Below are 17,013 nucleotides of genomic sequence, written 5' to 3'. Positions count from 1 at the left end.
TAAATCTTCGTTACGGCACGCCGTTAATGACAATGGAACTTTTACGTGCTGGCCGACGACGTAGGTCCAACGATACGAAATCGCTGCCTATGCATTTATCGCTTCTAATTTTCTCCGGCAAACGTGAAACGCCGATTCTTCAAATTTCATTGGATTTTACTTTCTTCTTCTGAATTTACTTTCCACCGCGTGTTACTAGGATCTTTTTTTTTTTTTTTTGTTACCAACGTTCCCATTGCGCATAAGACTCGGACTGTGGAATACCACAGTTAACGCCATTCGCGTTTGATACGTGTTCGTGCTATTTAATCGTATGAAAGTCCATGCAAATCGTTGAAAAAAGTAATGTGTACAGTTTCCGTAGTTTAAAGCAAGAAATTTGAAATTTGTTGAGTTCGTGTGTTCTAACCTTAAGTCTAATAGGTGTGTAACTCTTGTGCAATTTTCTCTGATTCACGAATTTATACGCTCGCCAACGTCCATACTTTGACTTAAGGGGGGAATACACTTTAGAGCGCCTAAACAATAGTGATTTTTAGGAATTTTTTTCTCAATAACTACAAAGCGGAGCGTTCTCAAACTTTCATTATGTTATGTTCTATATTTAAACAATACAAACAATTTTCTATTTTAATGATTAATGTATTTTTTTTTCGTAATATTTATGGATCTTCACAGCTCCGCGCTACGCGCATCGTCAGTTTGTGTACAGCCTAGAGCCTCTAATTTTCATATGAAACAGGAAAACAAAAGTTTTTTTAATCCTTATAAAATTATCTCGTCGATGAACTAAAAAAATTCCGAAAAAAGTACAAAAATGCAAAAGTTTTGAGCTTTATTGAAAATGTTACGATTTTCCGCTAAAAATTTCGACTTTATAATGTAAATTGAAAGGAAAAAATGCAATTATTTATGAAATTTTTTAGTTCATCGACGATATTTTATCATTACCTAACGAAAAATCGCCTTAGGAGCTCAATTGGTCCAATAGATCGTTCTGTATCGTGTACACAAGATTCAGAAATATGATATTGAGAAAAACGCGTTTAAAGTTTTTCCACTGTTAGAGTAGTAGTTATTGAACACTTACTGCTGCAAGAAACTAATCCGCTATATCAGGATCATTTGATAATCCTTCTGTGTCTTCAAAAAATTCATTTTGCTCCATTTGGTGCATCCTACGCGAGATTCGTGCTTCTTTTATGCTGCTTTGTCTGCGGCGTTTCTGTCTCGTTATGCGCTGCGCGTCATACGTATCGACAAAGAATTTGCATTGCTGCCCGATATAAATATTTAATGCATTCATTATCTTCAATACAGATGAGTAGCCCTCGTTAAAAATGCCAGCAGTAATAAAGGCGGAGATTTCGATAATTTTTGCTCCGGAATTTAGATACTTTGGATTTAGGCGCCAAACTATTGAATTGAAACTCTCATTGCAATTCTGTGTGCGTCCACCTAGACACCTGGTTAATAAATCCTCCTTCGAGAATTCTTCATATATTGGTTTCAAGTGTTTGAGCACATCTGGGTGAAGTGGAGTAGGATGATTAAAATCATCTAATTCATCATGCGCTGACGCTGACCTGTTAGGCTAGCTGTATCTTCCAAAATACATAAAATTTTGCTCCGTAACTTTATACACGTATTCTAGACATATACAGGAATCAATTTCAAACAAAAAAAAATCGAAAATTTTCATCTTACAAAGTGTATTCCCTCCTTAAACAGGTATTGACAAATAAACATACATTGCGTTAAAGGATTGTTCAATATTAAACCTTCACGCCACTTGGAGAGCATCTAAACCCATACCTTGCACGAATTTCCTTCATTCACGAATCACTATTCTCGACAACGTTCATACCACGCTGTAAAATACCAGTTGGTCATAAGTGATCGTCCAGGTAAGACGTGCCTAATACCTGTGTTAATGACCGCAACCGAAGTGCAGCAAAAATACAACAAACGCAGGGCAAGTGGTGACAAAAAATCAGTGAAACACATAATTTATTTTATAAATATTTTGCATAAGCGGGAAGTAACAAAAAAATACAGTATAGTGGCAGATTTAAATTTCCCGCCAGATGAGTCCTGCGGGGACTCCCGACGAGAAACCGAAAATATTGAAGAAACGCAACATGATCATATCAACATGGAGCAAGAGAAAGTAAAAGTAATACCTAACGAAGTAATAAAGAAGTTAATAAATATGGAAAAAAGTGGCTCACTAAACCTCAACACTATAGAAAGTGTCAGTAGAAATCTTTCTGGCATAGGAAAGAGAAAAAATTTACATATCCCGATGGCTGATCTAAAAATACCGAAAAATGAAAACACAACCAAACGAAATGAAGAAGAGAATGCAAAGGTATTAACAGACATGCGCCAATTAATAGAAGAATTAAAAGCCCAAAATGAGAAATTAAACCAACAAGCTATTGCACAACAAGAGATGATCAGCAGCTTGCAAAAACAATTGTACGGAGTCACCTCGCAGAAAACATTAATCGAGAAAGCCGGCAAAAACTCTGCGAACGAGAATTCAATGGATACGGAACCTGAGGAAAAGTCTAAAATCCAAGACAAAGAGGACGCCAAAAAAGTCACCTAAAAGAAGTCTTTCTCAATGGCTACCAACATTAACATTCACTCAGAACCACTCAAATTAAAAATTCTATCATTAAACGTAAATTCAATAGTAAGCAATAGCAAAAGAATAGCCCTAACAACCTTAATTAATAAAAAGAAGCCCGATATAGGTTTGCTAAACGAAACAAAATTAAACAAGAAACATACACTATTCTTTAAAGATTATGTCTGTATCAGAAACGACCGTCTAGATAGCGGGGGAGGAGGTACAGCAATTTTAATAAACAAAAAAATATCACTCTATAATAGACTCCACGCAACAATACAAAACACTTGAAACGACTAAGATTAAAACAAGTTTGGCCGGTAACCACGAATTAATTATAGTAGCTTTTTACGCAAGGAAAAGCAACAGTAACCAATTTAAAAACGAAATGGATAAGTTATTCACGGAATTAAACTTGAGTTCAACGTCGAAATACTATATTATAGCAGGCGACTTTAATACGAGACACACATCTTGGTCTAATTCCTCAAACAGTAATAGAGGAAATACTCTAAAAAACTGGATCGACGAAAATGATGTAACATACAGAATAAACCTGCTCCACTCAGAATTTCCATCATATCCCCGAAATGGGTCGTTTATAGATCTTTTTCTAGCCGATGCAAGAATAAATTTCCAAAATGCAGCTCATAACAAACTAGAAACAATTCCATTCACAAGTGACCACGAGGCTATCGCAGCAGTCATTAATATCTCGGACCAGAGACTAGCCTTACGTGACATTCAAAATGAACACAGATTCAATTTTGCTAAAACTAACTGGAAAAAATTCAAAAATATTCTAAGCAAATACAATCCAGATATACCATCCAATACTAATATCTCAATAAAACAAATAGATCAACACCTAAATGATATAAAAATTAAAATTCTAGAAACAATAGAGCAAACAGTACCAAAATTCCAAACAGCGAATTCAACAGATAAATATCTCAACAGAAAAATTAAACAGCTACAAAAGGAGGAAGCACAGGCAATAGCAACAATTCGCAGTATTCGTAGAACGATGGCAGCCGGCCCCCACATTAGACATTCAATACATATTATAAACAGCAGGATCAAAGCATTAAGGAGAAAAATAAAAATGGAGATCGACAAAGAGGTCAATAATTACTGGTTCAATAGAATCAGCAAAATAAATCCCAAACAATCCCATAAAATGTTCCCCGACATCAACTCAATTTTTAGGAAAAAAGAACCATTAACTATCCCGGCACTTAAAATAAGCGCAGAGGATACAGATCTACTATACGGGGCCAACATAGATCCAAAAACCCTACACATAGACGGAAACGATAATTTTTGGGTAAAAAACAATATCGAAAAATTAAACTTACTAGGAGCCTACTATTCCAAAGTCAACGATCAAAACACGGAAATTAATAACCCCAAATTTACAAATATAATCGAAAGAGAATACTGTAAAATTAACACTGAACTAGTGTCAAAATCACCAGCAACATTATGCACATTTAATCATAATAATTCAGCAGTTATCCCGCTACCAACCGACGAAGCCTCAATGCACCTCACAAACCTCTACAAAGTCGAAAAGAAATTCAAATGCTTAAATAGTAAAAAATCGGCTGGAAACGACAACATTCCTAATATTGCCTTGAAAAACCTACCAAGAAACACAATTCTCCTGTATACAATATTATTTAATAACATGTTAAACCACTCATATTTTCCGGTAGAGTGGAAAAACGCAAAAACCATAGCTATCCTGAAAAAAGGAAAAGATAAATCTAATCCTTCTAGTTATAGACCTATCAGCTTATTATCAAACATCGGTAAGGTATATGAAAGAATAATAAACGACGCTCTAATAGAAGAATGCCATAAAAAAGAAATAATTCCGGAGAATCAATATGGTTTTCGTAGACACCACTCCACAATACATGCAATTAACAAACTCGCATCAGATGTCTGCTGGGCACTGAATGGCCACAAATGCGTTGGTGCTTGCCTGGTAGATTTGGAAAAAGCGTTTGACACCGTGTGGCTACACGGCCTCATTTATAAACTAAAAAAAAAAGGGTTCTCATTAATGCTAATTAAAATAATAAAGAACATGATCAGCGACAGATCATTTCAGACCAGCTTAGGGAAAGAAATTTCACAAATTAACTTCCAAATCAATAACGGATTACAGCAAGGAACAATAAACTCCCCAATCCTATTTAATATTTACACAAGCGACATACTAAAACTTTTCGGTCCCGATAACACATCCTGCTCATTGCTAGCATACGCTGACGACCTTATTATTTATAGAGCAGATAATTCCCCCAAAGAAGTCCAAGCTACTCTTCAGATTGCAATCAAAAAAATATTTAATTATTATAAGGCCTGGAAGTTCAAAGTCAACACAGACAAATGTGAGTCTATACTATTCAGACCATCATGTAAATCGGCTTCCTATTCCATTCAGAAATATCACAAAAACTTTGAACTTGTAGGAGTTGAAAGAGGCGAGAAACCCATCATAAACAAAACAGCAGTCAAATATCTCGGAATGTTACTGGACAATAGATTTTTATTAAATGTTCATCCCTTAACACAACTGGGCAAAGCCAAAAAAGCATTTGCAGCAAATGCACGAATATTCCACTCGAGAAAACTAAACACAAAAGTAAAAATAATCTGCTACCAGGCATTAATAAGACCAATAATGACTTATGGTTGTGAGATGTGGTACAACACGGGAGCATCTCTAATGGAACGATTCAGGGTATTCGAAAGACGGTGCCTCAGAGCATGCGTGGGCATATACAGGTCAGAAAGTTCGAATTTTAAAAAATATATTAGAAACTCCATAATATACAACCGAGCGAATGTAAACAGAATAGATAACTTCATTATAAAATTAGTTAGGAACTATTTTGCCAGAGTTTCAGAAATACAAAATAATAGCCTTATCTTCCCGATCGCCTTCCCCGACGAAAATTACATTAGAAATTCGCTAAATTCAGGCTTCATCCCACCAGAAGCGTTTATATTTCTGGATAAAAATGGATACATTCAAAATAGTAACGCAGTGCCGTTGTTGTACCACACTCCCAGACACATGTCAAAAAAAGCTATTACCTACCAATCCCCCCTTAAAGAAGTGAATCTCAACCTCCAAAGACTTGTATATAATACAGACATTCCGCAAAGGGACCAGGTAGAATCACAAAGAATGAAAACTGACTGTAAGAGATACTGGTGGCTAGCTGACCAATATAAACCCCCATAACGCTAATCTTAAGGTGCAATATAGCTTAAGTAAATATGAACCAAACCAAATGATTGTAAATATTGTAAATAGTCTCCACATAGATTTAGTAATTCTTTGTTAAAAATGTAACCATAGTTCATAAGATAGATGTAAGTTATTTCCCTCTCTCTTTCACTCCTTTCCTCCTTACCATTGTATATACCTCACTATTTCTATCACTCCCTTCTTCTTCACTCGTATTTTATAAGCTGCAAATACATATGCTAGTTCCCTTTTTAATGAGGGCAGTTTAGGGAGCATTATTAAAATAAGTAAGTTTCTGTATACTCGTAATAGCAACGTACCTGAAAAAAAAAAAAATAAGTACAAACGAAGGGTGAATCAGAGTCACTCCTCGTAAAATGAAACCCGTCCCGAATAAGACTGATTTGGGTGCCTTAACCGTATAAGTCTAAAATTATAATCCGTAACCATATATTACTTTTTGTTTATTTAAAGTTAAGTTATCCTGTAATATTTATTTAAAAGCCCTAAATAAACAATTTTTAAAACGTTAAAAACGCTGTAAAATACCAGTTCTCGTCCGATCACTGAAGTCAAGCAGCGTCGGGCACGGTTAGTACTTGGATGGGTGACCGCCTGGGAACACCGTGTAATGTTGGCACACTTTTTTCTCTTCAAAAGAAACATTAATCACCTTATATTTTGAAGAAGTTTACTATTACTCGAGTACTATCATTTGTTCGTTATTATCTACTTTTGTTTCCCTTGGAAAAACAAAAATGAGTTACATATTGCAATTGCTCCAATATGTATAAATAACGATTTTTCAAGTATGATTTCAATATAAAGTTTTGCACAACTTTCTTTGATTCAAAAATCTATATTTTCGTCAACGTTCATTCCACGCTGTAAAATACTTCAGAAAGGAACAACACTCTGTCACCAACATCGCCGAAAGACTTAACAGATTATTTCACAAACACCTCACAAGTTAAAAGAAAATTCAAAACACTAAACAACGAAAGATCAGCTGGGAACGACAAAATACCCAATCTAGTACTGAAGAACCTACAAATGAATATAATAAAGCTCTATACAATCATGTTTAATAACATGTTAAACCATACCTACTTCCCAGAGTACTGGAAAAAAGCAAAAACGTTACCGATTCTGAAAAAAGGCAGAGATAGCACAAATCCCAGCAGTTATAGGCCAATCAGCTTGCTATACAACGTAGGAAAAATATTTGAAAGAATAATTAATAACAAAATATTATCAGTGTGCAACACTAAGAAATTAATTCCCGAAAACCAGTTCGGATTCAGAAGACACCATTCAACGATTCACGCAATAAATAAGCTGTCCTCCGATGTGAACTGGGCATTGAATAGTGGTGCCTGCGTGGGAGCGTATCTAGCTGATCTGGAAAGGGCAGACAAAACACCAAATAAGACACAACAAACACTCCAGAAGGCAGTAAACAAAATATTCGCATATTATAAAGCATAGAAATTAAGAGTAAATACCGGCAAGTGTAAACCACGCTGTAAAATACGGAGGTGAACATCGTGGTAGGATAGTTAACAGAATAAAACGTATTCCCTGAGACATAGAGCCAGAAATACAATTGGCAAAGTGCGCAATAGAGCCAACGAATGCAAAATTCACACATATTGTCAACACAATTGAAGATACAAGGCTATACAAAAGAAACAAGGAGGGCAAAATTATAACTTCGTGAGAAGGTTATGTCGCCACGTGCGTGCACGTGGCAAACATCAACATAGAATATAGAAAGGTAGGAATGCTTCCGAAGAAAAATACTAACCCCGATCAAATAAATGGGCCAACAAAAGAAATAGTTCAATCTATTGGAAAAAGGAGGCAGAGAAACAAAAACAGCAAACTCAACAGCGAACGCGAAAAACATGGATAGAACTAAGAGCCTAAGTTCAGAGCTCAACTCAGTTGGCACTGTAAAGAAAGCGAAACTAAATCCACAGCCAAATATTATAACAGAAAGACCACACAGAAATACAAACAAACCCCTTCATATGGAAATACCAGATGGAAAGGAAAGTACAGTATCTGAGCTTTGGGACATAATATGATCATTGCAAGCAGAAATAAAAACACTAAAGTACTAAAAAAAAAAAAGAACAAAGAGGGTCGTAAGAAACAAAGTGCACTTCCCCCATCTCAAAATGAACACAGACGAACTGAATAAGAGAACAACACTACAACAGAACCAAAAATAAATCAAAATCTCACAAGTAATGACAGCCTCAAAAAGAAAGGGACTGTAAAACCAGCACCAGTTAACATAATGTATCAGTACCCAAAAGAAACAGTTAAACTATTAGAAAATGAATTTGGACAATTAAAATACCAAATAAAATGAATCAGTAGTGTCAAAAACTCAATCCAATTAGATACACCAAATGAATTTGACAGAGTTAAGAATCTTATGAATAGGATTAACTTCAATTTCAACCTCATACGATGAGGAAGAAATATTAAAAGAGCTACAAGCCATCCAGGAAGAAGACGTCAGCTTCATCAAAGCAAGCAAGTTCAAAACAGTCAGGTCAATAAAAGAAAATAGAACACTACTAATATTTTTAATCCAACTGTCTCCAGACAGTAATCTATCAAAACTAAAAAATATCAGACACATATGCCATCACGTTATAAGATGGGAAAAATTAAGAAAAACAGAAATAACACAGTGTAAGAAATGCGTGAGATATGGACATACAGCATACAACTGTAATATGAATTACAGATGTGTCAAGTGTAACACCAAACACAATCCAAGGGAATGCAGAATAAAGCAGGCAGAAAACTCTACAAACATCCAACCATACTGCGTAAACAGCAACAGTATGGGACACCCAGCTTTATACAAAGGATGCCCAAAATATAAAGAGCTTCTAAAAAATAAAACTCAATAGAAGACACAAATAGCAGAAAATGCCCCACGAGTAATACAGAACCAAGCTTTCACAAGGTCTGGATTATCTTATGCAGACTTAGCAAAAGGAGCATATCCAGTCTCTTACGCCAACAGAGAAATTCCACATACTAGACATATGCTCCCACAACTATATCCGATATACAATCAGCACACAACCCAGCAAACACAACCAACGTACAGTCATCTTACAGAAATACAGAAGCTAGAAGCTACGGTTTTTGAAGAATTAGAACTAAATTCCATGGATAGATACTACATACTGGCAGGAGATTGGAACACCAAACATACCTACTGGGACAACCAAGCAAACAATGACAGAGGCATAGCTTTAAAAAGTTGACTTGAGGAACAAAGCATAAAATACAGAACAAAATTATACCACTCGGACACACCTTCTTTCCCATGTTGCGAATCATATATAGATCTGATCCTGGCAGATTCAAGAATAGAATTCATGAATGCACGCGATAAGAAAGTGACAGCAATCCCTTTTAACAGTGACCATGAAGCTATAATAGCAACCATTCGAATTCAAAATCAATGGATAAAAACAATAGATACAGAAGACTTCAGATACAATTACATTAAAACAAACTGAATCAAATTTGAGAAAATATTACACAAATATAACCCAGACATAACAGTTAATTCTAACTTATCGAAAGCGCAAACGGAGATACACCTAGAAAACATAAAAAACAAAATTTTGGAAGCCATAGATAAATCCGCACCAAAAATCAAACCAACTAATGCAATAGACAAATATATCAACCACACAATAATCAACCAAAAACAGGAAACACAAATACCAAGACTAATAAATAGAATCAGGAGGACAAAGGAGGTAGGACCTCATATAAGACACATCAATCACAACCTAAAACAAATGTTACAAGCAAGAAGGAGGAAAATCCAAATCGAGACAAATAAAGCAGTCAGCGAGTACTGGTACAACAAAGTCAAGAACATAAATCCCAAGAAATCCAAGGAAATGTTTCCTGAAATTAACAAGATATTCAGAACAAAAGAACACCTGACAATACCGGCTCTTAAAGTCAAATTTAGCGACATAGAACTATTGCAGAAGGCAAAACTCAACTCAGCGGAATTGAATACAGATGTCAACAACAAAATAATTATCAGCAACGACATCCACAAACTTGATATATTGGCGGCACATTTCTCGAAGAGCAACAACCATAACGAAACCATACACAACCCGAAATTCAGAAACACAATCGAAATCGCTGCCTAGAAAGTTGAAACAGAAATCGCCGAAAAGATTCCAGATACAGTTTTCCAATTCACCGAAAACAACGCCTCCCTGTCACCCTCTCCCATTGATAATCTAACACAATATTTCACCAACTTCAAGCAAGTAAAGCAGAAATTCAGAAAACTGAATAACAAGAAATCTGCAGGAAATGATAATATTCCAAATTTTATACTAAAAAATCTGCCCAATAACATAATACAGGCCTACACTATACTCTTCAATAACTTGCTGAATCAAATACATTTCCCTGACTATTGGAAAGCAGCAAAGATAGCCATATTAAAAAAAGAAAAAGACAAAACAAATCTCAATAGCTACAGACCAATTAGCTTACTGCCCAACATCGGAAAGGTCTACGAAAGAATAGTAAATGACAACATCATCCCGGAAAACCAGTACGGATTTAGGAAACACCACTCTACCATCCATGCAGTAAACAAACTATCCTCAGACATCAATTGGGCACTGAACGGAGAAGCCTGCGTGGGAGCTTGCTTGGTGAATCTTGGAAAGGCTTTTGGCACTGTATGGCTCAACAGATTAATATACAGGGTGATTCTCCTAACATGACGACCTCAAATAACTCGTAAGGTATTCGTTGTACGAAAAAATGTTTGAAACAAAAGTTGCATGGTATCTAGGGAAATAGAATGTCTAATGCCTTAAATAGAATGTCTAATATTTTTTTCGAATTCGGATAAATCATCAAATTTTGCGTAAAAAAGTATTACACAAAGTTGGACTTCAAATGAATAATTACTGAGATATCTTCAAATTAATAATCTTCTATTAGGAATACGCTTAGTCAACGTGATTCTTAACACGACTTTGTTTACGATGGCAGGTCATGTCTGTAAACAAGTTCCCTGTTAGATGTTCGAAATCATCAACACGAAATGCCTAATTAGTATCTCAGTAAGTGTTAAAGTCGTATTGAGGTGCGTGTGAAGAAAATGCTATAAGAGCTAAGATCTTGTACCAAGCTAAGTATCCTGATCGAAATCAGCCTTTGCATTCTACTTTCTTTAGGCTTAGTCAAAGACTCAAAGAACATGTCAATTTTAATGTACAGAAACGTAAAAGGTATCGCAAAATTGTAAATAACGAAGGATGTCGTACTTCAGCCTTAGCAGCTATTGCCCATAATCCGCATATCAGTACACGGCAGATTTCGTGTGGTATGGACATTTGTCAAAGCAGTGTTGTGCATATTCTTCATTCGGAGAACTTTCATCCGTATCACCTGTCAGTACATCAAAAGCTACATGGACGAGACTTTGAAAAACGCGTACAGTTTTATGAGTGGTTTTTCCACCAGATGCAAGATTCAAGTGGTACATTTGTACATACTGTTTTATGGACTGACGAAGCCACATTCACAAATTGCGTAAATGTTAATACAAAAAATATACATTATTGGGCAACAGAGAACCCACATTGGTTTTGTGAAGTTGACCACCAACACAGGTGCAATTTGAATGTTTGGTACGGCATATTTCACTGAAAGATCACTAACAGGTCAAATATACTCCACATTCTTGTTTGAAATACTGCCAGGCCTATAGAAAATGTACCATGTTTAATACGTCAAATAATGTGGTATCAACATGACGGCTGTCCAGCACATTATGCTCGGCAATCGCGGCAAGTATTAAGTAGAATGTTTCCTAACCGTTGGATCGGACGTGGTAGTAACATTGGTTGGCCAGCTCGCTCACCAGATTTAACGCCGATGGACTATTTCCTTTGGGGAACATTAAAAAATGAAGTTTATCGCGAACCATCAACGACAGTGGAAGATATGCGAGAACTTATTATTAGTGCATGTGCTGCAATAACCACAGAAAGATTGGAAAAAGTTCTTTACTCGCTGATAATTCGATTACGTAAGTGCATTGACTGTAATGGACAGCACTTCGAACACCACAAAAAGAAGGAACTTCCACTACCAATCATCAAATTAATAAATAATATGATATCAGAAAGAACGTTCCAAACTTGCACGGGAAACGAACTATCTAGTCAGGCCTTTCAAATTAAAAATGGATTACAACAGGGGACAATAAATTCCCCTTTACTATTTAACATCAGCGACGTCCTGAAGCTATTTGGAAAGGAAAAAACAGGTTGTTCCCTCATCGCGTATGCCGACGGCCTAATAGTTTACAATGAAGGATGAACTCCTAAGGAAACACAAGTAACCCTACAAACAATATTAGACAAAAGTTTCCGATATTACAGTGCCTGGAAACTCAAAGTAAATACAGATAAATGCGAAACAATCTTATTCAGACAATCATGCAGAGTAGCAGGACCATCCATAATAAAGCAATACAAAAACTTCGTAATATCCGGAGACTCAAGAGGAAAAAGCCGCATCACACATAAGGACCAAGTTAGATATTTAGGTATAACCCTTGACAATAGATTCCTCTTAAATAACCACTTTCTCTTACAGTTAGAAAAAGCAAGAAAAACGTTCATAGGTAAAACTCACATGTTATCAATTACTAATAAGACCCATAATGACATACGGTCGCGAGATATGGTACAACATAGTAGCCTCCCTAATGAAGAAAGCGCGAATATTCGAAAGACGCTGCCTTAGAGCCTGTCTAAATACATAACGATCATCCCATTCAAATTACAAGAAGTTCCATAGTAATGAATATATATACAACAAAGCAAATATAAGCAGAATTGACTTCATCATTAAAATCACTAGAAACTACTTTGTCAACATTACAAAAATTCGAAACAACAGCTTAATCTTTCCCTACCCAAACATAAATTACATCCAAAAAGAGGTAACATCAGGGTACGTTCCACTCGAAGTCTTTGTTACCTTGGATGGAAAAGGATACATCCAAAACAACAGAGCAGTACCTATATTGTACCATATTCCGCGACACAGAGCGAGAAAAGCCATTCCATTCTGTTCTTCCACAGATAATAGTCATCTAACTAATCTTAGCCTTAAGTACAGCGCGACAATCCCAAAAAGAGATATAAAAGAAATACAAAACTTAGATAGGAGGAAGTACTGGTGGTTAAATTCAAATAGGGAATGGTAGCGCAAAACCACAAACAGTTCTGTAAATATTAAGATCATTAGCATTAGATTGTAAATAATTTCCACATAATATTAAGCTAGATAAGAAAGTAGTCGAAATAATGGTATTAAAGGTCGATCTCACACACAATAGTATAACTTCTATTTATGTTATCCTTTGTACCATAGTAGCTCTTATATTCTCTATTTATATTTCATATTCTGTTATCTAGTTTCTAAGCTCTTAGCGTCTAAGATACTAAGTCGCTTAGGATCCTTTTTGTGGGTATTTTGGGGATCATACAATATCAAATACTAAGTGCAATTCCGCTTATTTTTTACCCAAGTAAATGTATCGGAAGAGGAAATCCATTTTCATTCCTCGTTAAGAAACATAAGAAACTGTAGAAGACTGACAAAAGTGCCTGACACTGAATAGTCTTAAGCTTAATGTTAGTTAAACACACTTTTTGTTTATTTTTTAAGTTATATATATTCTGTAAAATTTATTTCTGTCTGTAACTAAACAATTTCAAAATAAAAACGCTGTAAAATACCAGTTCTCGTCCGATAAATAATATGATATCAGAAAGGGGAACACCGTGTAATATTGGCATTACAACCCAAGATTTACCAAGGCTTGCACTTCAAGCTAGATGTTTGTCTTGGACTCAGTTTCGTAAATGGAAAATTTCTCCCGCGAAGCGACTACTGAGCAGCTTCCACTTCTACCGCACTCGAACTGTACTCGGCACTCTCTGCATATTAAAATTCTCTTTCTAGTTTTGATTCTTACTGTATTTATTCTCATCTGCTTCACTATTTTCTTTAGTATTAAGGTACAGTCCTTATCGGATAGACTCATCTATATCTGTTCGAAATTCACTGATATTCCAGATTGTTGAGGATGGAGCCTAGAATACAGCCGGTTGATTACTCCCACCTTGACGTCAAAATCATAGATCAGGCATCTGCCAATGATTTTAAAACCTCTTTTTGTTCTCTACTGCCTATTTCTGGAACGAACGTTTGTGTCATCAACCAGCTAACTCATGTTAACGATGTTGTTAAGGCACGTTATTCTAACGCACAAAGATTCACCGGATGGAATCTTCATTCACGTATGTATGTGAATGTTAGATCAGTGGCACATGCAAAGTTTTTTGCAAAGTCAAAGAAACTTCTTTTTTTCTTAAAAGGAAACATTAACGAGTATTTTAATTCCAACTTAATACCTTGTATTTTACAAAATCTTACTATTACTGGAGTACTCTCATTCACTTGTTATTGTTTCTTCTTCTATCCCTTCGAAAAACAAAAATGAGTGTTCTATCTATCAAATGATCACGAGGTGATACTACGGCCCTTTATTAGTGCGTTACCTAGATCAAATGGTACACATAGATTAATTACATATTGCAATTCCTTTAGAATCTATAAATAACAGTTTTACAAATATGATTGCACTATAAATCTTTGCTCCAATTTCTTTGATTCACGAATCTGTGTTTTCGTCAACGTTCATACCACGCTGTAAAATACCAGTTCTCGTCCGATCACTGAAGTCAAGCAGCGTCGGGCACGGTTAGTACTTGGATGGGTGACCGCCTGGGAACACCGTGTAATGTTGGCACACTTTTTTTTCTTCGAAAGAAACATTAATCAGTATTTTGATTCTAACCTAATACCTTGTATTTTACAGAATCTTACTGTTACTAGAGTACTTTCATTCATTTGTTATTATTTCTTTTTGTTTCCCTTCAAAAAACAAAGGTGACTGTTCTGTCAATCAAAGAATCACGAGGTGATACTAGTGCCCTTCATTAGTGTGTCACGTAGATCAAATGGTACACATAGATTAATTACATATTGCAGTTCCTTTAGAATCTGTAAATAACAGCTTTTCAAGTATGATTGCACTATAAATCTTTGCTTCAATTTCTTTGATTCACGAATCTCTAATTTCGTCAACGTTCATACCACGCTATAAAATACCGAATCCACCGTTGTCCTTCGAAGGTGACGGACGTGATCATAGCTGTGCTTTTCTTACCTGCATAACCCTTAAAAGAGTGCTCAAGCAAAGTGTCAATGCGAAATACAAGTGCCAATTTGTGCTTCGCCATTCAATAAAGAAGACTATCGTGATCTTTAGTGGATTAAATGTTGGTGCTACTAAGAGATTCGAACTAAGAAAAAAATAAAATAAAAAAAAAAGAAAGGAAAACTATTTAAAATAAGTGGCTCGGACTACCCCGTGGGGTGTTCGGCCCCAAGCGAAGTGTCGGACCTCGCGTCCGATGAACATGATTCATCACAATCAGTAGGAGAGGAAAGGGAGAAAGAAAATTCATTTTCTACCATTCCCAAAGAGAATTTTAAAGACATCGTGAAATTTATAAAGAGGAATAAGGCCATCCTAAATGAAGACGATAGTAGCGCACGACACTGAGGAAGCTAAATCCTGAAAACATGGCCAAACCCAGAAAAATTAATCCAACTCCAAACTTAGCTAAAAGTAATAAAAACAAACTCGACGCTATGGAAACCCAAACAAAAGAGGAATCATACCCAGGAGCGGCCCAAGAAAAAGCACTCAGCATTTGCAAAAAAAAACGCAGCTATGAGGAATTATTGGAATTGATCGAAAACCAAAGTAAAATAATAGAAAACCTTTCTAAACAACTCGAAAGGGAAAAAAACACAAAATTAGAGAAAAGCCCAACGACAGCGACGCCCCTGAAAGGGCAAACACAAAACAAAAGACAACGGTACCCTCGGAACCCCACGGCAACGCGCCACTTCCCGAAAGCGGCATACCTGCGGAGGAGAGAAACTCATGGGCACAAGTCCCCTATAAGCGAAAGCTTGACCGCAACAAGCACCCCCCGGAAAGAGAAAATCTGCAGACACCAGAGACAGCTAGAAATCCAAGATCCCCCACCAACGCCAGCCAGCCACCTATCACCAGTAAACGACCAAGAGTGTCACCAGAGGTAACACATTCACTACCCCAAAATGCAAACAGGAAACCCCCACCAATTATAGTTTACAACAACGAATGCAAAATTACCATAGACGCACTGTCGGAATCTCTCAAAGACTTCTACTTAAAAAAGGTTAATAGTAAGAAACAATTCATGTAGACAATACAGCAAATTAGCATGTAATATCTTAAAAAACAAAAATATCGAATTCTTCACTTACACCCCAAGCGAAGAGAAAATAAAATCAATCCTATTAAAAAATCTGGAAGGCGGTTTCGATCCAGAAATAGTTCTAAACGAATTGCAAAATCTCTTAAAGAAGGCAAAACTCTGTCAATATACTTAGTCCAATTATCACCTGAAAGCAACATCGAAAATCTAAAAAGCATAAAGGTACTATTACACTCACTCGTGCATTGGGAAAAAATAAATAGAAGCGACAGACTGCAATGCAAACGATGTCAACGCATCGGACACGTAGCATCAAATTGTAACCTACAATATAGATGTGTAAAATGTAACATTCAACACAATCCAGGGGAGTGCTCTTTCACAACAGCAGGTAACGATACGGAAGGTGAGGAAATACGACCATACTGTATCAATTGTCAAAACTTCGGACACCCCGCTTCGTACAGAGGATGCCCGAAAATTAAGGAATTAAAACAGAAAATAATAGAGAAAAAAAATCAACAAAAATTAGATAGGGAACGAAAGATTCAGTCACTAAATAAATACATAAATCCACACAAAACATTCAGCCAAGTAGTATCAAGACCAAGACAAATACACACTCGACAAGCTCCGACCCAAACGGAATATGCTGAGACATCCCC

At 36.1% G+C, this 17,013-nt stretch overlaps 3 protein-coding genes, 1 non-coding gene and 1 pseudogene across 4 annotated transcripts in view; 3 read left to right on the top strand and 2 right to left on the bottom strand.

Moving 5' to 3' along the window:
- The window catches only part of LOC116427642 (uncharacterized), a 188,695-nt gene that overhangs the window by 96,782 nt on the left and 74,900 nt on the right, over positions 1 to 17,013 (bottom strand). The gene's annotated exons all lie outside the window — the stretch shown is intronic.
- LOC116434154 (uncharacterized) lies at positions 1,097 to 1,803 on the bottom strand. The gene is made up of 2 exons (XM_076368341.1): positions 1,752 to 1,803; positions 1,097 to 1,581 (listed from the first exon to the last, which is right to left on the bottom strand). Exons 1-2 carry the CDS (start codon positions 1,801 to 1,803, stop codon positions 1,103 to 1,105), a joined length of 531 nt encoding a protein of 176 aa, XP_076224456.1. The 3' UTR covers positions 1,097 to 1,102.
- LOC143174605 (uncharacterized) lies at positions 3,027 to 5,900 on the top strand. Its single transcript, XM_076368340.1, has one exon. It carries the CDS (start codon positions 3,027 to 3,029, stop codon positions 5,898 to 5,900), a length of 2,874 nt encoding a protein of 957 aa, XP_076224455.1.
- On the top strand, positions 6,429 to 6,546 carry LOC143174667 (5S ribosomal RNA; annotated as a pseudogene).
- LOC143174662 (5S ribosomal RNA) lies at positions 14,704 to 14,823 on the top strand. Its single transcript, XR_012998882.1, has one exon. It is a non-coding gene; the product is annotated as a 5S ribosomal RNA (ribosomal RNA).

Source organism: Nomia melanderi, chromosome 6, assembly GCF_051020985.1.
Source record: "Nomia melanderi isolate GNS246 chromosome 6, iyNomMela1, whole genome shotgun sequence".
NCBI classification, from domain to species: Eukaryota; Metazoa; Arthropoda; class Insecta; order Hymenoptera; family Halictidae; genus Nomia; species Nomia melanderi.
The sequence above is the reverse complement of the archived record's forward strand: the minus strand, read 5'-3'. Positions and strand labels throughout refer to the sequence as shown.